We start from the raw sequence: 27,870 nt of genomic DNA, 5'->3' as shown, positions 1-27,870 counted from the left end.
GATTCAAGGAAGGCGTCAGGTGAGTACTGATTCAAGAATGGCGTCAGGTGAGTACTGATTCAAGGATTGCGTCAGGTGAGTACTGATTCAAGGATGGCGTCAGGTGAGTACTGATTCAAGGAAGGCGTCAGGTGAGTACTGATTCTAGGATGGTGCCAGGTGAGTACTGATTCAAGGATGGCGCCAGGTGAGTACTGATTCAAGGATGGTGTCAGGTGAGTACTGATTCAAGGATGGCGTCGGGTAAGTACTGATTCAAAGATGGCGTCAGGTAAGTACTGATTCAAGGATGGTGCCAGGTGAGTACTGATTCAAGGATGGCGTCAGGTGAGTATTGATTCAAGGATGGCGCTAGGTGAGTACTGATTCAAGGATGACGTCAGGTGAGTACTGATTCAAGGATGGCGTCAGTTGAGTATTGATTCAAGGATGGTACCACGTAAGTACTGATTCAAGGATGGCGTCAGGTAAGTACTGATTCAAGGATGGCGTCAGGTGAGTACTGATTGAAGGATGGCGCCAGGTGAGTACTGATTCTAGGATGGCGTCAGGTGAGTACTGATTCAAGGATGGCGCCAGGTGAGTACTGATTCAAGGATTGCGTCAGGTGAGTACTGATTCAAGGATGGCGTCAGGTGAGTACTGATTCAAGGAAGGCGTCAGGTGAGTACTGATTCAAGGAAGGCGTCAGGTGAGTACTGATTCAAGAATGGCGTCAGGTGAGTACTGATTCAAGGATTGCGTCAGGTGAGTACTGATTCAAGGATGGCGTCAGGTGAGTACTGATTCAAGGAAGGCGTCAGGTGAGTACTGATTCTAGGATGGTGCCAGGTGAGTACTGATTCAAGGATGGCGCCAGGTGAGTACTGATTCAAGGATGGTGTCAGGTGAGTACTGATTCAAGGATGGCGTCGGGTAAGTACTGATTCAAGGATGGCGTCAGGTAAGTACTGATTCAAGGATGGTGCCAGGTGAGTACTGATTCAAGGATGGCGTCAGGTGAGTATTGATTCAAGGATGGCGCTAGGTGAGTACTGATTCAAGGATGACGTCAGGTGAGTACTGATTCAAGGATGGCGTCAGTTGAGTATTGATTCAAGGATGGTACCACGTAAGTACTGATTCGAGGATGGCGTCAGGTAAGTACTGATTCAAGGATGGCGTCAGGTGAGTACTGATTGCAGGATGGCGCCAGGTGAGTACTGATTCTAGGATGGCGTCAGGTGAGTACTGATTCAAGGATGGCGCCAGGTGAGTACTGATTCAAGGATGGCGTCAGGTAAGTACTGATTCAAGGATGGCGTCAGGTGAGTACTGATTCAATGATGGCATCAGGTGAGTACTGATTCAAGGATGGCGTCAGTTGAGTATTGATTCAAGGATGGCGTCAGGTAAGTACTGATGCAAGGATGGCGTCAGGTAAGTACTGATTCAAGGATGGCATCAGGTGAGTACTGATTCAAAGATGGCGTCAGTTGAGTATTGATTCAAGGATGGCGTCAGGTGAGTACTGATTCAAGGATGGCGTCAGGTAAGTACTGATTCAAGGACGGCGTCAGGTAAGTACTGATTCAAGGATGGTGCCAGGTGAGTACTGATTCAAGGATGGCGTCAGGTAAGTACTGATTCAAGGATGGTGCCAGGTGAGTACTGATTCAAGGATGGCGTCAGGTGAGTATTGATTCAAGGATGGCGCTAGGTGAGTACTGATTCAAGGATGACGTCAGGTGAGTACTGATTCAAGGATGGCGTCAGTTGAGTATTGATTCAAGGATGGTACCACGTAAGTACTGATTCAAGGATGGCGTCAGGTAAGTACTGATTCAAGGATGGCGTCAGGTGAGTACTGATTGAAGGATGGCGCCAGGTGAGTACTGATTCTAGGATGGGGTCAGGTGAGTACTGATTCAAGGATGGCGCCAGGTGAGTACTGATTCAAGGATGGCGTCAGGTAAGTACTGATTCAAGGATGGCGTCAGGTGAGTACTGATTCAATGATGGCATCAGGTGAGTACTGATTCAAGGATGGCGTCAGTTGAGTATTGATTCAAGGATGGCGTCAGGTAAGTACTGATGCAAGGATGGCGTCAGGTAAGTACTGATTCAAGGATGGCGTCAGGTGAGTACTGATTCAAAGATGGCGTCAGTTGAGTATTGATTCAAGGATGGCGTCAGGTAAGTACTGATTCAAGGATGGCGTCAGGTAAGTACTGATTCAAGGATGGTGCCAGGTGAGTACTGATTCAAGGATGGCGTCAGGTGAGTACTGATTCAAGGATGGCGCCAGGTGAGTACTGATTCAAGGATGACGTCAGGTGAGTACTGATTCAAGGATGGCGTCAGTTGAGTATTGATTCAAGGATGGCGTCAGGTGAGTACTGATTCTAGGATGGCGTCAGGTGAGTACTGATTCAAGGATGGCGTCAGGTGAGTACTGATTCAAGGATGGTACCACGTAAGTACTGATTCAAGGATGGCGTCAGGTAAGTACTGATTCAAGGATGGCGTCAGGTGAGTACTGATTGAAGGATGGCGCCAGGTGAGTACTGATTCTAGGATGGCGTCAGGTGAGTACTGATTCAAGGATGGCGCCAGGTGAGTACTGATTCAAGGATGGCGTCAGGTAAGTACTTATTCAAGGATGGCGTCAGGTGAGTACTGATTCAATGATGGCATCAGGTGAGTACTGATTCAAGGATGGCGTCAGTTGAGTATTGATTCAAGGATGGCGTCAGGTAAGTACTGATGCAAGGATGGCGTCAGGTAAGTACTGATTCAAGGATGGCGTCAGGTGAGTACTGATTCAAAGATGGCGTCAGTTGAGTATTGATTCAAGGATGGCGTCAGGTAAGTACTGATTCAAGGATGGCGCCAGGTAAGTACTGATTCAAGGATGGCGTCAGGTGAGTACTGATTCAAGGATGGCGTCAGGTGAGTACTGATTCAAGGATGGCGTCAGTTGAGTATTGATTCAAGGATGGCGTCAGGTAAGTACTGATTCAAGGATGGCGTCAGGTAAGTACTGATTCAACCGTGGCGTCAGGTGAGTACTGATTCAAGGATGGCGTTAGGTGAGTACTGATTCAAGCATGGTGTCAGGTGAGTACTGATTCAAGGATGGCGTCAGGTAAGTACTGATTAAAAAAAAATGAGGGGTATGAATTTACTCTAATTCTATTACAGGATCGGAGGCTTCCGATTCTTATGACAGTTTCTATGGTCATTGGTGGTTCTACTAAGCATTGTGGGAAATGTAGTTTATTGTATGTGAAACGTTGTAGGAGAGTAGGGTCTGCTATCCTATGGTCACCCCAAATTTTTGCTTTTTGCTTCACTGGTTTTTGACATATTGAGGCTGTGGGCCTGCCAATCAGACCCCCAGCCTGCTGTTCTCTCTACTAAATTAAAACTATGCACCCTAGGTGCATAACCAATTGGAAGTGGATCACCCTGTCAGCCCCTGTACCAGTGTACACTAGGTACCCAGGGCATTGGTGTACCCAAGGCCTGCCCGGGGCTGAAGCATGTATTATGCCACCCCAGGCTTGGCCTAACAAATCTGACACAACTGGCTGATCACTCAGCTGGGTTAAGTTGGTGTAACCACCTCTTACTTAGGTGTAGTATACCTATACCTAACCTTAAATGGGACACCTGGTAACCTATAAGTCACTCCTATGGCAGGCCTTAACAATCCTGAAGGCAGAGTGCTTGGTTCCATGTGAGATGGTGCTCTGGCATGAGCTGAGCCTGTCTGCAGTGGTCGGAACAACTTCCTTCTACTGTTTCCAGATATCGTCATACCATATACTCTTAAGTGCATTATGAACCTCGCGGTTAAATGCTAACTTTGGTTTGGCTTTATCAAAACATGTCGAGTAAGGTGTCATACGAATTGGAATACTAACCCCTCGCCAATTCTGGCGACGGGGTTAGCATTCCACCCTTCTAGAGGGACACGACATGTACAGTACCTGAAACCCGGGTAAAATCAGACATAGCCTCAGCTCCACAAAATGGATGCTGCCACCACAGACACAAGTCTGCCCTCCTGCTGCTGGGAGTCCTTCCAGCTTGGGAGGTGTGGACAAAGGGTTTCCTGCCAGGGGAGGTGCGTGCACCACCCCAGACAGGATTTTGTGTATTGGTCAGGTAGGGCTTGAAAGGAACCAGACATGCCTGTGGCTCACAAGGAGCCTCGGGGCATATGCCAGTTCAAACCGGTCCTGGGGCACACCAGTCCCGGGCCTGGGGCGAGCTGGACAAAGGATTGGGGGTGTAACCACCCCCCTTCCTGGTCCCACCCTTAGGGAGGGACCTAGCAGGTAGTCCGGCCCCTAGAATCCGCTTAAAGGTAGGAGCTGTGTCCTAAGACTTCAGACATCCTGGAATCAACTTAAAACTAAGAAGAAGACGGGAACTTCGACGCTCTGCCGCACAGAGGACTGAAGCCAATCTCCCCTGTGGTCAGGGAGTGACCACCTTGCTAACGCAAGCACTATCCAGCGAATCAACGTCTGCTTTGCCGCCGCCTCCCGCCGGAGCCCGAGCCCAGAGACTGACAAGACCTGGACCTCCAGACCTCTCACCGCCCGATCCACAGTCCCTGAAAAGAGGAGACCCGTGGAGGCACCGAGACACGTGGAGCCAGCCATCTTGAAACGACTACGACAAGCTGACAAGTGCAACAACCGAGGCTCCCTCCAAGTTGTGCTTTGGGCCCTGAGAAGCCCAACCCTCGAGCAGCATCTGCACCAAAGGTGAGCCCTCCAGCATCTCCACGATCTGCGTGGGGCCCTTCTGCATTTTGCCACTCGACGCGCCTAACCGGTTGCTGGCCCGCTGGCTAGTGGCCATCTTGGCGACGAAATCTACGAAAAACACCATTTGTCTGGTTGCTCCAGACTGGCCCTTGCTCCCCTCCAAAGGAGCAGTTCCTCTGACCTTGCTGGTCAGAACCAACAGCTGATTTCCGAATCTTCCTACAATTGCTTTTGCCAAGGCTTGTTTGCTTCGATCAAGTCGCCGACACCGCCGACAGCGAGAGCCTGCGTGGGACAGCTCGTGAGCCGACTCCTGGACGTCGTCAACCTTCAGGGACCACGTGGCTGCGGAGACAAGCTACCCCTCATCACCTGTTTGCACCCGACATCGCCTGGTACCCACCTGGTGCCACGCCGGTCACTGGCTAGTGACTGTGAACACTGTCCCCTCTGCTTACAGGTCTTCAACATCTCCGATCCACCCTTGGATCCACTGCATCTCTTCCCGACCGACCGCCTGCAGCACTTTTGTCTACAGGCCCCACGGAACAGATAGAAGAAACCCGACGCACTTCGAGGCCTATGCACCCGCTTCCTGTGGGTGAGGTAAAGCTGGCACTCCTGTGCCCAAGTGTAGTATTACATCTCTAGTGCCTGTGTTCCAAGTCTTAAGTTCCTAGGTCATCCGGAAGATTCCTTTTGCAGTAACTTTGTACTTTTTACGCACCCATTGAAACCTATGGGAGCACGCGTGTGACTATTTGCTCTGCACACGCGACCCGTGGACCTCCTGGTCACTAACTGAAGTTAGCTCCTTGTAGGCCCAGCGATTCTAGAGGCCCTAGGCCTTTTCCCTTTTCTGTTCGTGGTACTTATACCACTATTTTAGTATATGGTTCGAGTGGCCACCAGGGCCTATCCATATAAAGTGCAACTTCTGTGTATTCTGTGATAATCTTGTTTGACGATTTGTGCTCCTGTGCTCATAAAGAGACTAGGGGTTACTTTGAGAAATAAATACATATATATTTTGAATATATATCTGTGTGGTGTCCTTTCATTGGTATAAAAGGGGGTTACTATTGGTAAAACAGCTTGCTTAACACGCATCACGAGTTTAGCCTCAAAGACTGCTTAGCCTACGCTACCACTAGGGCAGCTAGTCCGAAAAGGTTGACTTACAACCACACCATAAGGGTTGCTTGGCATGGTACAAGGTGGTCACTAGAACTAGTGAACAGCATATACCAGGCCAACTTCTCACATTGGTGAGCAGCGGTTGGATTTGAGCTTGCTGTGTTTTACCATTGTAATCTCTTGGTTACCAATTGAAAGATCACATAGGTACCTGTAGGTACATATAAAACAAGATTAGATATACTTAAGTTCTACTGAACTTAGTTGTTGTAGAGCAAAGGGAGTAGCACACCCTGACTACAACTACTAGATAGGTTTAGTAGGTAAACCCAAGTGTAGGTAGATTGCAACACATCCACCCACACTTAAGAGCAATGGCTGGGGCAGAGGGGTCCACTGTACCCATCTCTGTTGAGAGTGACCCCCCGAGGGCACCATCCATCTTTGCTACCCTTAATCAGAATGAGCTCAGGCATTTGGCAACTCTTAGAGGCCTTAAACAGCCCAAGAACCCTACCTCTGCTGTGCTCAGAGCACTCTTGCAAGATGATGAGAATCAAAGAGAGCTCAAGAGAGCTTCCCAGTTAGGCCCCTTAGGGACAGGAACAGGAGGCCCCCCTTCTGAAGATGCCACTGAGGTACCCCTTTCCAACAGCCATCCCTTAGATGAAAACCATACTACAGAGGAGGAAAGTGAGGGGGATACAGACAGTGGTGAGGATGAAGGGAGAACTAGCCCAGTGCCAAGTGTTATACTTGGCCCAGCTAAACCAAGGCTATTGGGGACTGACAGTGGGTTCACCCCACTGGATCTCCCCAGTGGACTTAACACAGGGCTTGGAAGGCAAAGGAATCGCTCAGGTGACTCCAATGCTTCCCATGGCTCTAGAGGCTCTCAAGGTCACTCCAGGAGAAGGATGACCACCCCTCAGAGGAGGGAACATGAGGCCAAGATGCAAGAAGCCCAGCTGAGGATCAGGAAGCAGGAGCTAGAAGTAGCCCTGATGGAAGAGAAACTTAGCAAGGCTAGACAGCATAAAGAGAGTGGGTCTATACCCACTGGTGGCAGCATTGTCCCTAAGGACAAAGATAGGGTTTTCGATAATAGAAACCTGTCTAAGGTTGTGCCCCCCTACAAAAGTGGGGATGACATCCACAAGTGGATAACTGCTCTTGAGAGAGCCTGCAAAGTACAGCGGGTTCCTGAAGACCAGTGGGCAGCAATCCTCTGGCTCTCCTTTGAGGGAAGAGGCAGAGACAGACTCCTCACTGTTAGAGAAGAGGATGTCAGAAACTACAGAGTCCTGAAGAGTGTTCTAGTTGATGGGTTAGGCTTAACCACTGAACAGTACAGGTTAATGTTCAGAGACACCAAAAAGACACAGACTCAGGACTGGTCTGAATACATTGAATGTGCCACTAAGGCTTTGGAGGGTTGGTTGCTGGGAAGTAAGGTATCTGATTTTACTGGATTGTATAATTTGATGATGAGAGAACAGATTTTAAATAACTGTCAAAACCAGCAACTGCATCAACACTTGGTTGACTCTGATCTGACCTCTCCCCAAGAATTGGGAAAGAAGGCAGACAAATGGGTCAGAACCAGGGTTAAGCAAAAGAACCAGAACCAGGGCCAAGGGGGTGATCAGAAGAAAACAGACCAAAAGGGTGGAGATCAGAAACCTAAAGACCAGAAGTCTTCAACAGGGCCCCAAACTACTGCTAAGGAGGGTGGGTCCCAACAGTCCAAAAAGAAGAAAGAAGGTCAGAAGAAACCCTGGTGCAATCATTGTAAAAATACAACTCACTGGACTAGTGATTGCAAAAAGGGTGGAGCCCCCAACACTGTTGCCCCTAAGGCACCTGCTCCCAGTACTACTGTTAGCAGTGTTGGTCCCCAGACAAAGGGTGTAGTGGGAATCACTATGGGAACTGAAGGAGATTCTGACTTAGACAGAACCCTGACACAGGCAGTCCTGATCTGTGATGGGGACATTGATTTGTCCCTGACTGTGAGCCCCAGTAACCTGGGCAAGTACAGACAGACTCCTTTAATAAACGAAAAAGTGGCTCAAGCCTACAGGGACACATGTGCCAGTGTCACTATGGTGACACCAGGCTTTGTGGACCCTGGACAGTACATACCAGGTGAGAACTACCTGGTGACCAATGCCAGCAATGCCACTACTTCACATAGTGTGGCAGTTGTTAACTTCTCATGGGGAGGGGTAACTGGCCTCAAAAGGGTTGTGGTTAGTGCAGACCTCCCAGTAGAATGTTTGTTGGGCAATGACCTAGAGAGTTCTCTATGGTCAGAAGTGGAGTACAGGACTCATGCAGAGATGTTAGGTATATCATCACATGTCCTTGCTGTGACCAGGTCACAGGCCAAAAAGTGCCTCACTGAACCCCAGGTCTTGGATCCTGGAACAATGGACCAAGCACCTACCAAGAAGAAGAACAGGAGGGTCAAGGCTGTGCCTTCCCCCCTGCCTCAGAGTGATGATCAGCCTTCCCAGGAAGCTGATCTAGAGGACCCTGAAGGAACTGTCCCTGAAGAGCTTGAACCTGATCAGGTTGAGTTTCTGGGGACAGGGGGACCTTCAAGGGCTGACTTGAGGCAGGCTCAGTTATCCTGTCCCTCTCTTGAACCCCTCAGACAGCTGGCTGCTGCTGAGGCTGCTGGGAATGCTCAAGGTACCCATAAAGTGTATTGGGATGAAGGGCTCCTTTATTCAGAGGCTAGAGACCCCAAGCCTGGTGCGACCAGGAGGTTGGTTATACCTCTGCAATTTAGGGGCTTCCTTCTTACCTTGGCCCATGATATTCCTTTAGCAGGACACCTAGGCCAGAATAAGACCTGGGACAGACTTGTCCCTCACTTTCACTGGCCTCATATGAATGAAGATACAAAGGAGTTTTGTCGCTCCTGTGTTACCTGCCAAGCCAGTGGCAAATCAGGTGGCACAACAAAGGCCCCCCTGATACCACTACCTGTGGTGGGGGTTCCCTTTGAAAGAGTGGGAATAGATATAGTGGGTCCCATGGATCCTCCCACTGCATCTGGGCACAGATTTATACTGGTGGTAGTGGATCATGCCACCAGGTATCCAGAGGCAATTCCCCTTAGGACCACTACAGCACCTGTTGTGGCCAGGGCCCTGCTGGGAGTATTCTCCAGAGTGGGGTTTCCTAAGGAGGTAGTATCTGACAGAGGTACCAACTTTATGTCAGGATACTTGACAGCTATGTGGAAGGAATGTGGTGTCAACTACAAGTTCACCACCCCTTATCACCCACAATGCAATGGGCTTGTTGAGAGATTCAACAAGACCCTAAAGGGTATGATCAAAAGATTACCTGAAAAGCTCAGGCGAAGATGGGACATCCTTCTACCCTGCCTTCTGTTTGCTTACAGAGAGGTCCCACAAAAGGGGGTTGGCTATAGCCCCTTTGAACTGTTGTTTGGGCACCCTGTGAGAGGCCCACTGTGTTTGGTGAAGGAAGGATGGGAGTTACCTCTCAAAAAGCCTAAGCTCGACATAGTGGACTATGTACTTGGTCTCCGCTCCCGGATGGCTGAGTATATGGAGAAGGCATCCAAAAACCTTGAGGCAAGCCAGGCCTTACAGAAAGCTTGGCATGACCAAAAGGCTGTCTTGGTTGAGTATCAGCCAGGACAGAAGGTATGGGTGTTGGAGCCAGTGGCCCCAGCAGCACTCCAAGACAAATGGTCTGGACCCCATACAATCCTGGAGAAAAAGGGAGAGGTCACCTACTTGGTGGACCTAGGAACTCCCAGGAGTCCCCACAGGGTACTCCATGTTAACAGGCTTAAAGCATATGTTGACAGGGCAGACATGGGCTTGCTCATGGCTACAGATGAGGGACAGGAGGAAGAGAGTGACCCTCTCCCAGACCTGTTGTCTCAGAACCCTGAAGATGGCTCAGTTGAAGGAGTGACCCTTGGAGGCAACCTCACTGCCCATCAGCAGACTGAATGTAGACAGGTTCTACAATCATTTTCACATATGTTTTCCTTGATACCTAGTCAAACTGACTGGTGTACCCATGTTGTGGACACTGGTTACAGTCTGCCTGTAAAGAACAAGCTTTACAGACAACCTGACCACGTCAGGGACTGTATAAAGGCTGAGGTACATAAAATGCTGGAATTAGGTGTCATTGAACCCTCAGAGAGCCCCTGGGCTAGCCCAGTGGTTCTGGTCCCCAAACCTCACACCAAAGATGGCAAGAGAGAGATGAGGTTCTGTGTGGATTACAGAGGACTCAATGCTGTCACCAGGACAGATGCACACCCTATTCCAAGGGCAGATGAGCTCATAGACAAACTTGCTTCTGCAAAGTTTTTGAGCACATTTGACTTAACAGCTGGCTATTGGCAAATCAGATTAGCTGAGGAGTCTAAGGCCAAAACAGCATTCTCAACCCCAGGTGGGCATTATCAGTTTGTGGTGATGCCCTTTGGTCTGAAGAATGCACCTGCCACCTTCCAAAGGCTGGTGAACCAAGTCCTTACTGGGTTGGATGACTTTTGTGCAGCATATCTTGATGACATTGCTGTCTTTAGCTCCCCCTGGGAGGGTCACCTGATCCACCTGAAGAAGGCTCTTGAGGCCTTGCAGAGGGCAGGCCTCACTATCAAGGCTACTAAGTGCCAGATAGGGCAGAGTAAGGTTGTATATTTGGGCCACCTTGTAGGTGGAGGCCAAGTTCAACCACTGGAGAGTAAGATCCAATCCATCAAGGACTGGTCCCCTCCAACCACCCAGACTCAAGTTCGAGCTTTCTTGGGCTTGACTGGGTACTACAGGAAGTTTGTTAAGAACCATGGGTCCATTGTGACTCCTCTTAATGATCTGACATCCAAGAAGATGCCCAAAAAGGTTCAGTGGACAGTAAGCTGTCAAAAGGCATTTGATGACCTGAAGGAGGCCATGTGCTCTGCACCTATCCTGAAAAGTCCTGACTACTCCAAAGAGTTTATTGTCCAAACAGATGCTTCTGAGTTGGGTGTGGGAGCTGTGCTGTCACAACTTAATGTAGATGGTCAAGACCAACCCATTGCTTTTATTAGCAGAAGGTTGACCCCCAGAGAGAAGAATTGGTCAGCTATTGAGAGGGAGGCCTTTGCTGTGGTGTGGGCCCTGAAGAAGCTGAGGCCATACTTGTTTGGCACTCACTTCAAGATTCAGACCGACCATAAGCCCCTCTTGTGGCTAAATCAGATGAAGGGTGAAAATCCCAAACTGCTTAGGTGGTCCATTTCCCTACAGGGTATGGACTTTACAGTGGAGCACCGGCCAGGTACTGACCATGGGAATGCAGATGGTCTCTCCAGGTACTTCCACTTAGGACATGAAGACGAGACTGGTCAAGGCTAGTTTAATGTCCCAGCGTTTGGGGGGGGGGTTGTGTAGGAGAGTAGGGTCTGCTATCCTATGGTCACCCCAAATTTTTGCTTTTTGCTTCACTGGTTTTTGACATATTGAGGCTGTGGGCCTGCCAATCAGACCCCCAGCCTGCTGTTCTCTCTACTAAATTAAAACTATGCACCCTAGGTGCATAACCAATTGGAAGTGGATCACCCTGTCAGCCCCTGTACCAGTGTACACTAGGTACCCAGGGCATTGGTGTACCCAAGGCCTGCCCGGGGCTGAAGCATGTATTATGCCACCCCAGGCTTGGCCTAACAAATCTGACACAACTGGCTGATCACTCAGCTGGGGTAAGTTGGTGTAACCACCTCTTACTTAGGTGTAGTATACCTATACCTAACCTTAAATGGGACACCTGGTAACCTATAAGTCACTCCTATGGCAGGCCTTAACAATCCTGAAGGCAGAGTGCTTGGTTCCATGTGAGATGGTGCTCTGGCATGAGCTGAGCCTGTCTGCAGTGGTCGGAACAACTTCCTTCTACTGTTTCCAGATATCGTCATACCATATACTCTTAAGTGCATTATGAACCTCGCGGTTAAATGCTAACTTTGGTTTGGCTTTATCAAAACATGTCGAGTAAGGTGTCATACGAATTGGAATACTAACCCCTCGCCAATTCTGGCGACGGGGTTAGCATTCCACCCTTCTAGAGGGACACGACATGTACAGTACCTGAAACCCGGGTAAAATCAGACATAGCCTCAGCTCCACAAAATGGATGCTGCCACCACAGACACAAGTCTGCCCTCCTGCTGCTGGGAGTCCTTCCAGCTTGGGAGGTGTGGACAAAGGGTTTCCTGCCAGGGGAGGTGCGTGCACCACCCCAGACAGGATTTTGTGTATTGGTCAGGTAGGGCTTGAAAGGAACCAGACATGCCTGTGGCTCACAAGGAGCCTCGGGGCATATGCCAGTTCAAACCGGTCCTGGGGCACACCAGTCCCGGGCCTGGGGCGAGCTGGACAAAGGATTGGGGGTGTAACCACCCCCCTTCCTGGTCCCACCCTTAGGGAGGGACCTTGCAGGTAGTCCGGCCCCTAGAATCCGCTTAAAGGTAGGAGCTGTGTCCTAAGACTTCAGACATCCTGGAATCAACTTAAAACTAAGAAGAAGACGGGAACTTCGACGCTCTGCCGCACAGAGGACTGAAGCCAATCTCCCCTGTGGTCAGGGAGTGACCACCTTGCTAACGCAAGCACCATCCAGCGAATCAACGTCTGCTTTGCCGCCGCCTCCCGCCGGAGCCCGAGCCCAGAGACTGACAAGACCTGGACCTCCAGACCTCTCACCGCCCGATCCACAGTCCCTGAAAAGAGGAGACCCGTGGAGGCACCGAGACACGTGGAGCCAGCCATCTTGAAACGACTACGACAAGCTGACAAGTGCAACAACCGAGGCTCCCTCCAAGTTGTGCTTTGGGCCCTGAGAAGCCCAACCCTCGAGCAGCATCTGCACCAAAGGTGAGCCCTCCAGCATCTCCACGATCTGCGTGGGGCCCTTCTGCATTTTGCCACTCGACGCGCCTAACCGGTTGCTGGCCCGCTGGCTAGTGGCCATCTTGGCGACGAAATCTACGAAAAACACCGCTGGTCTGGTTGCTCCAGACTGGCCCTTGCTCCCCTCCAAAGGAGCAGTTCCTCTGACCTTGCTGGTCAGAACCAACAGCTGATTTCCGAATCTTCCTACAATTGCTTTTGCCAAAGCTTGTTTGCTTCGATCAAGTCGCCGACACCGCCGACAGCAAGAGCCTGCGTGGGACAGCTCGTGAGCCGACTCCTGGACGTCGTCAACCTTCAGGGACCACGTGGCTGCGGAGACAAGCTACCCCTCATCACCTGTTTGCACCCGACATCGCCTGGTACCCACCTGGTGCCACGCCGGTCACTGGCTAGTGACTGTGAACACTGTCCCCTCTGCTTACAGGTCTTCAACATCTCCGATCCACCCTTGGATCCACTGCATCTCTTCCCGACCGACCGCCTGCAGCACTTTTGTCTACAGGCCCCACGGAACAGATAGAAGAAACCCGACGCACTTCGAGGCCTATGCACCCGCTTCCTGTGGGTGAGGTAAAGCTGGCACTCCTGTGCCCAAGTGTAGTATTACATCTCTAGTGCCTGTGTTCCAAGTCTTAAGTTCCTAGGTCATCCGGAAGATTCCTTTTGCAGTAACTTTGTACTTTTTACGCACCCATTGAAACCTATGGGAGCACGCGTGTGACTATTTGCTCTGCACACGCGACCCGTGGACCTCCTGGTCACTAACTGAAGTTAGCTCCTTGTAGGCCCAGCGATTCTAGAGGCCCTAGGCCTTTTCCCTTTTCTGTTCGTGGTACTTATACCACTATTTTAGTATATGGTTCGAGTGGCCACCAGGGCCTATCCATATAAAGTGCAACTTCTGTGTATTCTGTGATAATCTTGTTTGACGATTTGTGCTCCTGTGCTCATAAAGAGACTAGGGGTTACTTTGAGAAATAAATACATATATATTTTGAATATATATCTGTGTGGTGTCCTTTCATTGGTATAAAAGGGGGTTACTATTGGTAAAACAGCTTGCTTAACACGCATCACGAGTTTAGCCTCAAAGACTGCTTAGCCTACGCTACCACTAGGGCAGCTAGTCCGAAAAGGTTGACTTACAACCACACCATAAGGGTTGCTTGGCATGGTACAAGGTGGTCACTAGAACTAGTGAACAGCATATACCAGGCCAACTTCTCACAAACGTTTTTTCCTTGGCTGCTGTTAAAATATAATTCTCGCCTCCATGTACTTAATAGAATTGAAATTCTTGGCGCAAATGCTAGCACATTTTTTATTCAGTGGTTCATAGGGCTTCTTTGTGGGCAGTGTTTGTGCTCATCAGGCAGACTTCCTCCAGTCTTCAGGGGCAGCGGGCAGTCCTCCTCCAGTCTTCAGGGGCAGTGGGCAGTCCTCCTCCAGTCTTTGTGAGCAGCGGGCAGTCCTCCTCCAGTCTTTGTGAGCAGCGGGCAGTCCTCCTCCAGTCTTCGTAGGCAGCGGGAAGTCCTTCCCCAGTCTTTGTTTCATTGGGCAGTCCTCCTCCAGTCTTCATGGGCACAGGGCAGTCCTTTCCCAGTCTTTGTTTCAGTGGGCAGTCCTCTTCTAGTCTTTGTGGGGCATTGGCCGTCCTCCTTCAGTCTTCTTGGGGAGCGGGAAGTCCTTCTTCAGTGTTTACGGGTACTCCTCCTCCAGTCTTTGTGGGTAGTCCTTCCCCAGTCTTTGTGGGCAGTGGGCAGTCCTCCTCCAGTCTTCGTGGGCAGCGGGCAGTCCTCCTCCAGTCTTTGTTTCAGTGGGCGGTCCTCAAGTCTTCGTGGGCAGTCCTTCCCCAGTCATCGTGGGCAGCGGGCAGTCCTCCTCCAGTCTTTGTGGGCAGCGGGCAGTCCTCCTCCAGTCTTCGTAGGCAGCGGGAAGTCCTTCCCCAGTCTTTGTTTCATTGGGCAGTCCTCCTCCAGTCTTCATGGGCACAGGGCAGTCCTTTCCCAGTCTTTGTTTCAGTGGGCAGTCCTCTTCTAGTCTTTGTGGGGCATTGGCCGTCCTCCTTCAGTCTTCTCGGGCAGCGGGAAGTCCTTCTTCAGTGTTTGCGGGCAGCCCTCCTCCAGTCTTTGTGGGCAGTCCTTCCCCAGTCTTTGTGGGCAGCGGGCAGTCCTCCTCCAGTCTTCGTAGGCAGCGGGCAGTCCTCCTCCAGTCTTCATGGGCAGTCTTTTCCCAGTCTTTGTGGGCAGCAGACAGTCCTCCTCCAGTCTTCGTGGGCAGTGGGTAGTCCTCCTCCAGTCTTTGTTTCAGCGGGCAGTCCTCCTTCAGTCTTCCTTGGCAGCGGGCAGTCCTCCTCCAGTCTTCATGGGCAGCGGGCAGTCCTCCTCCAGTCTTCATGGGCAGCAGCAGTCCTCCTCCAGTCTTTGTGGGCAGCGGGCAGTCCTCCTCCAGTCTTTGTTTCAGTGGGCAGTCCTCTTCTAGTCTTTGTGGGCAGCGGGCCGTCCTCCTTCAGTCTTTGTGAGCATTGGCAGTCCTTCTCTAGTCTTCGTGGGCAGCGGGCAGTCCTCCTCCAGTCTTCGTGGGCAGCGGACATTCCTCCTCCAGTCTTCATGGGCAGTCCTTTCCCAGTCTTTGTGGGCAGCAGACAGTCCTCCTCCAGTCTTCGTGGGCAGTGGGTAGTCCTCCTCCAGTCTTTGTTTCAGCGGGCAGTCCTCCTCCAGTCTTCCTTGGCAGCGGGCAGTCCTCCTCCAGTCTTCATGGGCAGCGGGCAGTCCTCCTCCAGTCTTCATGGGCAGCAGCAGTCCTCCTCCAGTCTTTGTGGGCAGCGGGCAGTCCTCCTCCAGTCTTTGTTTCAGTGGGCAGTCCTCTTCTAGTCTTTGTGGGCAGCGGGCAGTCCTCCTCCAGTCTTTGTTTCAGTGGGCAGTCCTCTTCTAGTCTTTGTGGGCAGCGGGCCGTCCTCCTTCAGTCTTTGTGGCAGCGGGCAGTCCTCCTCCAATCTTTGTGGGCAGTGGCCAGTCCTCCTCTAATCTTCATGGGCAGCGGGCAGTCCTCCTTCTGTCTTTGTGGGCAGCGGGCAGTCTTCCTCCAGTCTTTGTGGGCAGCGGGCAGTCCTCCTCCAGTCTTTGTGGGCAGCGGACAGTCGTTCCACAGTCTTTGTTTAAGTGGACAGTCCTCCTCTAGCCTTTGTGGGCAGCGGGCAGTCCTCCTCCAGTCTTCGTGGGCAGCGGGCAGTCCTCCTCCAGTATTCGTGGGCAGCGGGCAGTCCTTCCCCAGCCTTTGTTTCAGTGGGCAGTCCTCCAGTCTTCATGGGTAGTGGGCAGTCCTCCTCCAGTCTTTGTGGGCAGCAGGAAGTCCTTCTTCAGTGTTTGTGGCAGCGGGCAGTCCTTCTTTAGTGTTTGTGGGGCATTGGCAGTCCTCCTCTAGTCTTTGTGGGCAGCAGGAAGTCCTTCTTCAGCGTTTGTGGCAGCGGGCAGTCCTTCTTCAGTGTTTGTGGTTAGGAGGTCCTTTTGAAGTATCTCGGCTTCAGTCAGGCAGGTCAGGGCTCCAGTGTACGACCCTGGATGCTGAGATGATTTTTATTCATAGATCTGGCATTCAGCAGTTTGCAGCAGAGGTGGGGGGGGGGGCTCTTGAAGGTGAGGAGTGGGGGCTCTTGAAGGTTGAGGGGGGCTCTTGAAGGTTGAGGAGTGGGGGCTCTTAAAGGATGGGGAGGGGAGCTCTTGAAGGTTGAGGAGGGGGCTCTTGAAGTTTGAGGAGGGGAGCTCTTGAAGGGTGAGAAGTCGGGGCTGTTGAAGGTTAGGAGTGGGGGCTCTTGAAGGTTGAGGAGGTTTTTTTTTAAGGTTGAGGAGGGGGGCTCTTGAAGGTTGAGGAGGGGGCTCTTGAAGGTTAAGGGCTCTTGAAGGTTGACGAGTGGGGGCTCTTGAAGGTTGGGGAGTGGGGGCTCTTGAAGGTTAGGAGTGGGGGCTCTTGAAGGTTGAGGAGGGGGGCTCTTGAAGGTTAGGAGTGGGGGCTCTTGAAGGTTGAGGAGTGGGGGCTCTTGAAGGTTAGGAGTGGGGGCTCTTGAAGGTTGAGGAGTGGGGGCTCTTGAAGGTTGAGGAGTGGGGGCTCTTGAAGGTTGGGGCGTGGGGGCTCTTGAAGGTTGGGGCGTGGGGGCTCTTGAAGGTTAGGAGTGGAGGCTCTTGAAGGTTGAGGAGCGGGGGCTCTTGAAGGTTGAGGGGGGGCTCTTGAAGGTTAGAAGTGGGGGTTCTTGAAGGTTGAGGAGTGGGGGCTCTTGAAGGTTGAGGAGTGGGGGCTCTTGAAGGTTAGGAGTGGGGGTCTTGAAGGTTGAGGAGTGGGGGCTCTTGAAGGTTGAGGGGGGCTCTTGAAGGTTAGGAGTGGGGGCTCTTGAAGGTTGAGGAGTGGGGGCTCTTGAAGGTGAGGAGTGGGGGCTCTTGAAGGTTAGGAGTGGGGGCTCTTGAAGGTTAGGAGTGGGGCTCTTGAAGGTTGAGGAGTGGGTGCTTTTGAAGGTTAGGAGTGGGGGCTCTTGAAGGTTGAGGAGTGGGGGCTCTTGAAGGTTAGGAGTGGGGGCTCTTGAAGGTTGAGGAGTGGGGGCTCTTGAAGGTTGGGGAGTGGGGGCTCTTGAAGGTTGAGGGGGGCTCTTGAAGGTTGAGGGAGGGCTCTTGAAGGTTGAGGAGGGGGGCTCTTGAAGGTTGAGGGGGGCTCTTGAAGGTTGAGGGGGGCTCTTGAAGGTTGAGGAGGGGGCGTGGTGTGTTGGAAGGGGAGAGTGAGGAATGAGTCTTAAGGAGGGGCTCAGATCATATTCTTATAAGCCACTTTACAAGATTCGGAGGGGCGTACAGTGTAGACTCAGGGATATGTTCGTTTGAGCTGTGAAGGCGGTGGGATCTGGGGAGTGAAGAGAGTGCAGAGGGGGACACAGAGCCTGGCAGAGATGCTCTGGACGCAGCAGAGGCCGAGTGGGGAGTGAGAGAGGAGAAGGAGGGAAGTGGAAGGTGGTGGAGGAGAGTTACTGCGATGCTTGATGCGCTGGGGAGTAGGTGTGTGGGTGGGAGTGAGAGAGGGAAGGACTTGGAGTTAGGAAGCGAGTATATATGTGCAGAAAGAGTTGCAGGGTTGGGGAGCGTAGTTTGGGGGGCCAAAATCCCTTACGCTGCGAGTGTAACGGGTGTAGAAGGCACAGTCTCATGGCTGCATCCATAGCGGGCCCTGACCCGACATCAGCTCCCAGCCCCGGGTCTGTGGGTGTCATGGCTACAACCTGTCCAAGCCTCCTCCCCCCCTCATGAGTCCAAGGTGGCTCTCATGTGGCTGTGCTTGTATGACCCGGGCACCAACTGCAGCTGGGACTGTTAGCAGCTTCCTTCATCAGACACATCAACACCCTTTTATTCCATGGCCAGACACCAGAATACCTCCGAATTCCCTTGTCAGACACCAAAATGCCCCTTCATTTCCTTGTCAGATAGCAGAATGCCTCCTCACTCACACGTCAGACCCCTATTGCCCCTCTCCCAGCGTCAGACCCCTGATTGCCGCTCTCCCATCATCAGACCCCTCATTGCCCCCCTCCCATCGTCAGACCCCTGAATGCCCCTCTCCCATCGTCAGGCCCCCGATTGCCCTCCTCCCATCGTCAGACCCCTGAATGCCCCTCTCCCATCGTCAGGCACCTGATTGCCCCTCTCCCACCGTCAGACACCTAATTGCCCCTCTTCCATCGCCAGGCACCTGATTGCCCCTCTCTCAGCGTCAGACCCCTGATTGCCCCTCTCCCATCATCAGTCCCCTGATTGCCCCTCTCCCATTGTCAGGTACCTGATTGCCCCCCTCCCACCGTCAGACACCTGATTGCCCCTCTCCCATCGTCAGACACCTGATTGCCACTCTCCCATCTCCAGACCTCTGGAGGCTGCTCCAGCTCTCAGGTACCCCCTCACCTCTCCAGATGCAGCCGTACAGCTCCACCCTCATGCACACGCTCATCACCCGGTCCGCCATGGGATAGAAGCGCACGTAGCGCGCGATCACCGGGGGCCCCAGGTCCTTGAGCACGACCTCGCGAGTGTTGTCATTTCCGGCGATGACCTGGGGGAGAAGAGACAGAGTCAGGAAACCCTCCTGGGTGTGGAGCTTCAGCACATCTGGAGGCATTCCCACCAGGTCACTAGGACCAGTAGGGCGAGCAGAGCCTGGCCGGACCAAGAGGTGAAGGAGGCCCCTGAGGGCCCAGTGCTGTGAGAGTGTGGACGCCATGACCTCCTCATCCCAGTCCTTACAGCACTGACATGTGTCTGCAGCCCTCAAGGCCGAAGCAACCCTGCACGAAACAGCTTTTCATCCTTCATGGGCCAAGCCCTCACAGCAGGAGGTGACTGTGGACTGTCTCTGTGCCCCTGGGGTATACTCTATGGTCAGGGAGGGTCTCCTACCTGGGCTGTGTACATGTAATCTATGAGAGTGGTGGACGCTCTGTGCCCCTGGTGTATACTCTATGGTCAGAGAGGGTCTCCTACCTGGGCTGGGTACGGTTCATCTATGAGAGTGGTGGACGCTCTGGTGCCCCTGGGGTATACTATACTCTATGGTCAGGTAGGGTCTCCTACCTGGGCTGTGTACGGTTCATCTATGAGAGTGGTGGACGCTCTGGTGCCCCTGTGGTATACTCTATGGTCAGGGAGGGTCTCCTACCTGGGCTGTGTACATGTAATCTATGAGAGTGGTGGACGCTCTGTGCCCCTGGGGTATACTATATGGTCAGAGAGGGTCTCCTACCTGGGCTGGGTACGGTTCATCTATTGAATTGAATTGAATTGAAAAGCATTTATAAAGCGCCTGGTTACCAGAAGGCATCCCCGCGCTAGTGGACATTCAGTTCCTCGAGATCTTCAGGGAAAAAGTAGTGTTTTTAGTTGTTTGCGAAAAATGGAATGATTGTTTTGTGAACGGATGTGGATGGGGACCGAGTTCCAAAGCTTCGCACCACAGTAGGAAAACCTACGACCTCCACATCTGGTGCGTTTTATTCTAGGAACTGTTAACAAATATTTACCCTAGGATCTCAGTGTTCTTTGAGGGAGATGAAGGTGTATCATGTCCTCTATCAGAGTAGGACCTTTTCCAGTCAAAGATTTTTGAATAATACACATAACTTTGAATTTAATCCTCTCATGAATGGGGAGCCAGTGTAATGAGGAGAGTGCCGGCCTAGCAGATAGACGTTTAGGGATGTTTAACAGAAGTCGAGCTGCACAGTTTTGTACGATCTGTAAAACTTTAGTGGTGGATGACGGGGCCCCCAAGTAGATGGCATTTGAATAATCCAGCCTGGACAAAATAAGTGCCTGCACCAATATTCTACTAGCCATAAATGGGAGCAAAGGGAGAATCCTCCTGATCATTCGCAGAAGGCTATAACAGGTACCTGCAACCTTACGAGCCTGTTCCTTAAAATCAAGCTTGGTGTCAAGCACGATACCTAAGCTTTTTATGGTTTTTTTTGGGATAGGCGAGGGTCCCAGGCTGATTGGCCACCAGGATTCAACGGATAAGGATGTAGCGTTTCCAAGAAGCATAACCTCTGTTTTAGCCCCATTGAGCTTGAGGTAGGATGCCTCCATCCAGTTAGCCACTCTCTCCAAGCAAACCGTAAGTGCCCCTCCAGAGTTGTTATCATTGTTCAAAGAAACGACTAGCGGAGTGTCATCTGCATAGGTGACAATATGCACCCCAAACGGGGTGATAATACTTGCCAGTGAACTCAGATAGACGTTGAACAACGTAGGGCTTAATGCAGAGCCTTGAGGTACTCCGCATGAGAGCGGTACTGGATCAGAAACACAGTCATCCAGGAATACGGAGAAGACTCTGTCTTCCAAAAAAAGAACTGAGCCATTTCACTACCGTTCCTCTTATCCCGATGTCTTGCAGTCGTTTAATTAAAAGTGAGTGGTTCACGGTGTCGAAGGCTGCGCTAAGATCTAGAAGAATAATTGCAGCGCAGCCTCCGCAATCTAGGATCTTCCTAGTTTCTTCCACTACTGACAATAGCGCAGTCTCGGTTCCATGTTTTGCCCTAAAACCAGTCTGCGAGAAATGCAACAGGGCATTATTTTCAAGAAAATTCGACAACATCGAATTAACATATTTCTCGGCAATTTTACAGACACCAGGGAGTAAGGATATGGGACGATAGTTTGACCAGTCTTCCATATCTAGGTTGGGCTTTTTCAACAAAGCCCTAACCATTGCCTTTTTCCATAAGGGAAGAACAATCCCTGTTTGGAACGACGCGTTAATTAATCCAGCCCGTGCTGATAAGATTGTCTTTTTAATCTTAAGAAGAGCAGTAGGAGGGGCAGGGTCAGATGGGGAGCCAGATTTAAGATGGGTAGGAATCCCCTCTATCTCCAGTTCGTTTACCAGCGGAATTTCTACCAGGAGAGGTTGTTCTGTCTCTACCTCAGATTGATTGGACAAATCAGTGTCTTTCTGCATGGGGAAGGATTTATAAATAGTTTGAATTTTTTCAGCAAAGAAATTTGCCATTTGGTTACACCAGGATTGAGCATTCTCCCGGATGGAACAGGGAGATGGAGGAGTCAGCAGAGATTTTACAATCCGAAAGATTTCCTTCGGAGAGTTAGCCGCAGATGTTATTTTTTCCTGAAAATAGGAACTTTGTGCAGACTTAATCTCGCTTTTATACACTCTAATGGCATTTCTATAAAGAATCCCATCATTCAGTGAATAATCTTTCCTCCATTTCCTTTCACATCTTTTACATTCCTGTTTAAGTTTTCTAAGTTCTGGGGAGTACCATGGGTTTTTCTTGGGATCTGGTTTCACCTGAATCCTTTTCTTAGGCAGAATTTTATCTAATGAAACCTCAAGCCAGTTATTAAAAATGTCATTAGCCATTATGGGGTTAAGGTGTAAATGAGGACGGGTAAATTCCAAGTCGCTTTCCCACTCATCCCGGGAGATGGTAGTCCAAGAACGAATGGATTTCTTTATGTTTGGTAGTATCACTTTGGTTCCCCGCCTGATCCATATAAAAGGGATCAGAAGATCTATGAGAGTGGTGGACGCTCTGGTGCCCCTGGGGTATACTCTATGGCCAGAGAGGGTCTCCTACCTGGGCTGGGTACGGTTCATCTATGAGTGTTGTGGACGCTCTCTGCCCTGGTGTATACTCTATGGTCAGGTCAGAGTATGCCCCTGAGCTGGGTACAGTTCATCTATGAGAGTGGTAGACGCTCTGGTGCCCCTGGGGCATACTCTATGGTCAGGTCAGGGTCTGCCACTTGAGCTGGGTACAGGAAATCTATGAAAGTGGTGCACACTCTGGTGCCCCTGGGGTATATTCTTTGGTCACGTGTATTTGTGTCAGAAGGTTCCACAGGTGGACGGGGCCCTGTTTCTGTGCATAGTTTTCCTGCCCCAGTACCCCTGTGTAAGCAGGGGCCCTATTTTCTGTGGATATTTTTCCTGCCCCAGTAGCCCGTGTAAGCAGGGGGCTCTTTTTTCTGTCAATAGTTTTCCTGCCCCTGTACCCTGTGTAAGCAGGGGGCCCTTTTTTCTGAGGATACTTTTCCTGCCCCAGTACCCCGTGTAAGCAAGGGGGCCCCTCTTTCTGTGGATAGTTTTCCTGCCCCAGTACCCCTATGTAAGCATGGGGCCCTTCTTTCTGTGGATACTTTTCCTGCCCCAGTACCCCGTGTAAGCAGGGGGCCCCTGTTTCTGAGTATAGTTTTCCTGCCCCAGTACCCCTGTGTAAGCAGGGGGCCCCTGTTTCTGAGTATAGTTTTCCTGCCCCAGTACCCCTCTGTAAGCAGAGGGCCCTTCTTTCTGAGGATAGTTTTCCTGCCCCAGTACCCCAGTGTAAGCAGGGAGCCCCTCTTTCTGAGGATAGTTTTCCCTCCCCAGTCCCCCCGTGCAAGCAGGGAGCCCCTGTTTCTGAGTATAGTTTTCCTGCCCCAGTACCCCTGTGTAAGCAGGGGGCCCCTGTTTCTGAGTATAGTTTTCCTGCCCCAGTACCCCTCTGTAAGCAGAGGGCCCTTCTTTCTGAGGATAGTTTTCCTGCCCCAGTACCCCAGTGTAAGCAGGGAGCCCCTCTTTCTGTGGATAATTTTCCTGCCCCAGTACCCTGTGTAAGCAGGGGCCCCCTGTTTCTGAGGATAGTTTTCCTGCCCCAGTACCCCTGTGTAAGCAGGAGGCCCTTCTTTCTGAGGATAGTTTTCCTGCCCCAGTACCCCAGTGTAAGCAGGGGCCCCTCTTTCTGTGGATAGTTTTCATGCCCCTGTACCCTGTGTAAGCAAGGGGCCCTTCTTTCTGAGGATACTTTTCCTGCCCCAGTACCCCGTGTAAGCAGGGGGCCCCTCTTTCTGTGGATAGTTTTCCTGTCCCAGTACCCCTATGTAAGCAGGGGGCCCTTCTTTCTGTGGATACTTTTCCTGCCCCAGTACCCCGTGTAAGCAGGGGGCCCCTCTTTCTGCGGATAGATTTCCTGCCCCAGTACCCCTGTGTAAGCAGGGGCCCCCTCTTTCTGTGGACAGTTTTCCCTCCCCAGTCCCCCCGTGCAAGCAGGGGGCCCCTGTTTCTGAGTATAGTTTTCCTGCCCCAGTACCCCTATGTATGCAGAGGGGAGCCCAGTTTCTGTGGACAGTTTTCCTGCCCGAGTACCCCACTGTAAGCAGGGGGCCCCTCTTTCTGAGGATAGTTTTCCTGCCCCAGTACCCCTATGAAAGCAAGGGGGCCCCTGTTTTTGAGGATAGTTTTCCTGCCCCAGTACCCCTGTGTAAGCAGGGGGCCCCTGTTTCTGTGCGTAGTTTTCCTGCCCCAGTACCCCAGTGTAAGCAGGGGGCCCTCTTTCTGAGGATAGTTTTCCTGCCCCAGTACCCCAGTGTAAGCAGGGGCCCCTATTTCTGAGGATAGTTTTCCTGCCCCTGTACCCTGTGTAAGCAGGGGGCCCCTGTTTCTGTGCGTAGTTTTCCTGCCCCAGTACCCCTGTGTAAGTAGGGGGGGGCCCTGTTTCTGAGTATAGTTTTCCTGCCCCAGTACCCCTGTGTAAGCAGGGGGTCCCTGTTTCTGAGGATAGCTTTCCTGCCCCAGTACCCCTGTGTATGCAGAACGAGGGCCCTGTTTCTGTGGACAGTTTTCCTGCCCCAGTACACCACTGTAAGCAGGGGGCCCCTCTTTCTGAGGATAGTTTTCCTGCCCCAGTACCCCTGTGTAAGCAGGGGCCCCTATTTCTGTGCATAGTTTTCCTGCCCCAGTACCCCTGTGTAAGCAAGGGGACCTTCTTTCTGTGCATAGTTGTCCTGCCCTGTACCCCTGTGTAAGCAGGGGCCCCTATTTCTGAGTATAGTTTTCCTGCCCCAGTTCCCCAGTGTAAGCAGGGGCCCCTCTTTCTGAGGATAGTTTTCCTGCCCCAGTACCCCTGTGTAAGTAGGGGGAGGGGCCCTGTTTCTAAGTATAGTTTCCCTGCCCCAGTACCCCTGTGTATGCAGAACGAGGGCCCTGTTTCTGTGGACAGTTTTCCTGCCCCAGTACCCCAGTGTAAGCAGGGGGCCCCTCTTTCTGAGGATAGTTTTCCTGCCCCAGTACCCCAGTGTAAGCAGGGGGCCCCTCTTTCTGAGGATAGTTTTCCTGCCCCAGTACCCCTGTGTAAGCAGGGGGACCCTCTTTCTGTGCATAGTTTTCCTGCCCCAGTACCCCTGTGTAAGCAGGGGACCTTCTTTCTGTGCATAGTTTTCCTGCCCCAGTACCCCGTGTAAGCGGGGGGTCCTGTTTCTGAGGATAGTTTTCCTGCCCCTGTACCCCGTGTAAGCATGGGGCCCCTCTTTCTGTGGATAATTTTCCTGCCCCAGTACCCCGTGTAAGCAGGGGGGGGGGTCCCTGTTTCTGTGGACAGTTTTCCTGCCCCAGTACCCCAGTGTAAGCAGGTGGCCCCTCTTTCTGAGGATAGTTTTCCTGCCCCAGTACCCCTGTGTAAGCAGGGGGTCCTGTGTCTGTGGATAGTTTTCTTGCCCTGTACCCCTGTGTAAGCAAGGAGACCCTCTTTCTTTTGTGGCCCTCTTTCTGTGGATAATGTTCCTGCCCCAGTACCCCGTGTAAGCAGGGGGAGCCCTGTTTCTGTGGATAGTTTTCCTGCCCCAGTACCCCTCTGTAAGCAGGGGCCCCTGTTGCTGAGGACAGTTGTCCTGCCCAGTACCCCTGTGTAAGCAGCGGGTCCTCTGTTTTTGAATCTGTGAGGCAGTGACGTCTCCCTTGTCTGGTGATGTCATAGTTGGGAGGGTGCGGGTGGATCTGAAGTGGGGGGCGCAGGGCCCTCAGCCCTCACCAAGTATCCTCACCACACTGCCGCACTACAGGCCCTCATCTCGTTCTTCCATTTCTGACCTCATACCCTCAGCTCTTACCTCGCACCTCAGCCCTCACCTTGTCCCCTCACCTCGCTCCCTCATCCCTCAGCCCTCACCTTGACCCTTCACCTCGCTCCCTCATCCCTCACCTCCCCCCTCAACCCTCACCTTGTACCCTCAGCCCTCACCTCGCTCCCTCAGCCCTTACCTCGCTCCCTCAGCCCTCACCTCGTCCCCTCAGCCCTCACCTCCCCCTCAACCCTCACCTTGTCCCATCAGCCCTGACTTTGCTCCTCAGCCCTCACCTCCTCACCTCGTCCCCTCAGACCTCACCTCGCTCCCTCAGCCCTCACCTTACTCCCTCAGCCCTCACTGCGTTCCCTCAGCCCTCACCTCACACCTCAGCCCTCACCTTGTCCCCTCACCTCGCTCCCTCATCCCTCACCTCGTCCCTTCAGCCCTCACCTTGCTCCCTCAGCCCTCACCTCATCCCATCAGCCCTCACCTTGTCCCCTCAGCCCTCACCTCGCTCCCTCAGCCCTCACCTCGCTCCCTCAGCCCTCACCGCTTTCCCTCAGCCCACACCTCCCCCCTCAACCCTCACCTCCCCCTCAGCCCTCACGTTGTACCCTCAGCTCTCACCTCGCTTCCTCAGCCCTCACCTCGTCCCCTCAGCCCTCACCTCCCCCTCAACCCTCACCTTGTCCCATCATCCCTGACTTTGCTCCTCAGGCCTCACCTCCTCACCTCGTCCCCTCAGACCTCACCTCGCTCCCTCAGCCCTCACCTTGCTCCCTCAGCCCTCACCGTGTTCCCTCAGCCCTCACCTGGCACCTCAGCCCTCACCTTGTCCCCTCACCTCGCTCCCTCATCCCTCACCTTGTTCCCTCAGCCCTCACCTCCCCCCTCAAGCCCTCACCTTGTCCCCTCAAGCCCTCACCTTGCTCCCTCAACCCTCACCTTGTCCCCTCAGTCCTCACCTCGCTCCCTCAGCCTTCACCTCGCTCCCTCAGCCCACACCTCCCCCCTCAACCGTCACCTGTCTCAGGGTGCAGAGACAGAATATCGAGTAAAAAATATCGAGTTGCACAAATATTGAGTCTTAATATCGTGGGTCAGAAATATCGACAGCCACAATATCGTGGTCAAGAATATTGACTTAAGGTAAGAAATATCGACGTAAAAAATATCAAAGTGTTTAATATCGTTTGCAAAAATATAGTTGTTAAAAATATCATTTTTTTAAATTAATGTTATGTGTTTTATTATATATTTTATAAGTATGTGATGCATTTTTTCTGTGTAAGAAATATTTGTATGTTTAATATATACATTTTTAGTAGTTATTATTTTTATTTTTATTTTGCATTTTTGGTTCTGTAGCGGGTTGTGGGTTTATAGGGGAATAGGGTGGGAAGTAATTTAATTATATTACATTTATTGATTATTTTTTATTTATTAATATTTGTTTAATTGAGATATTATAGTGTTAAATGTGTAAAGTAATTTATTATTAGTTAATTAATAATTTGTTAATTAATTGTAATTAATTAATTGCTATTTACTTATCGTAATTGTGCAATTAATTTTACATGTGTGTTGTGGTGTTTATAGGTGTAAAGGGTGGGAAGTAATTTATTTTTAATTTATGAATTACTAATTGTTTGTTAATTCATTTTATTTATTTAATTGGTAATTAATTATGGTAATTGTGTATTTAATGTTAGGTGTGTGTTGTGGTGTTTATAGATGTAAAGGATGGAAAGTAATTTATTTTTAATTTATGAATTAATAATTGTTTGTTAATTCATTTTATTTAATTAATTGGTAATTCATTGTGTAATTAATTTTAGGTGTGTGTTGTGGTGTTTATAGGTGTAAAATGTGGGAAGTAATTTGTGTTTAATTCATTAATATATAGTTAATTAATGTTAAATATTTGATATTTATTTTGGCTAATTGTTTATTTTTTGTGAGTTTTTACTTTTAAAGGGGTAAAAGGTGGGTATTAAATACATTTGAATTATTTCATTATTAGCTGTTAATAGTAAGGGTTTATAATTTACAAATAACATTTAATTGTGTTTGGGTGTTTTATAGTTTAATTCAGGTGTGTGTTGTGAATATTATAATGGTAATGTGTGCATAGTCAATTCATGTTTATTAGTTTTGTTATTGATAATATTTTTTAATTGATCATTAATTATGTTAACTATGGAAATAAATGTAATTAAAAATGTTGAAGTGTGGTGTTATAGGGTAGGAAATAAAATTAATACATTTATGTTTTAATTAAGTCTTCTAGTTTGTAAATATTTTCAGGTTTAAAAGAATTATTTTTTTTATAAATATATTTTTTATTTTATTTTATATAATATTTGTAGGTGTTTGTTATGTGTAATTAATACTATAATATGTGTTCTTTTTATATGTTTAATATATTTTATTTTTAAATATTGTTTATTTATTTATAAGATTTTTTAAAATTTTATATATATTTGGTTTTTTTTACTGTTTGAGTGTGAATAGTATTTGTTGTTTCTCCGCTATCCAACACTTTCCCTAATATTGCACTCACTGGAGTGGAAATTGTAATTTTTACCCCTCCGCTATCCAACACTTTGCCTACTGTTGCACTCACTGGAGTTG

At 50.5% G+C, this 27,870-nt stretch overlaps 1 protein-coding gene across 3 annotated transcripts in view; it reads right to left on the bottom strand.

Moving 5' to 3' along the window:
• DDR1 (discoidin domain receptor tyrosine kinase 1) overlaps positions 1-27,870 on the bottom strand; it is a 305,588-nt gene that overhangs the window by 122,561 nt on the left and 155,157 nt on the right. For all 3 annotated transcript variants that reach the window (XM_085632879.1, XM_085632633.1, XM_085632714.1), the window contains exon 5: positions 18,796-18,943. In XM_085632879.1, the coding sequence (XP_085489005.1) occupies positions 18,796-18,943 (148 nt within the window). The remainder of the gene's footprint in view (positions 1-18,795; positions 18,944-27,870) is intronic.

This window comes from Triturus cristatus, chromosome 1_1 (assembly GCF_964204655.1).
Source record: "Triturus cristatus chromosome 1_1, aTriCri1.1, whole genome shotgun sequence".
Classification (NCBI taxonomy): Eukaryota; Metazoa; Chordata; class Amphibia; order Caudata; family Salamandridae; genus Triturus; species Triturus cristatus.
The sequence above is the reverse complement of the archived record's forward strand: the minus strand, read 5'-3'. Positions and strand labels throughout refer to the sequence as shown.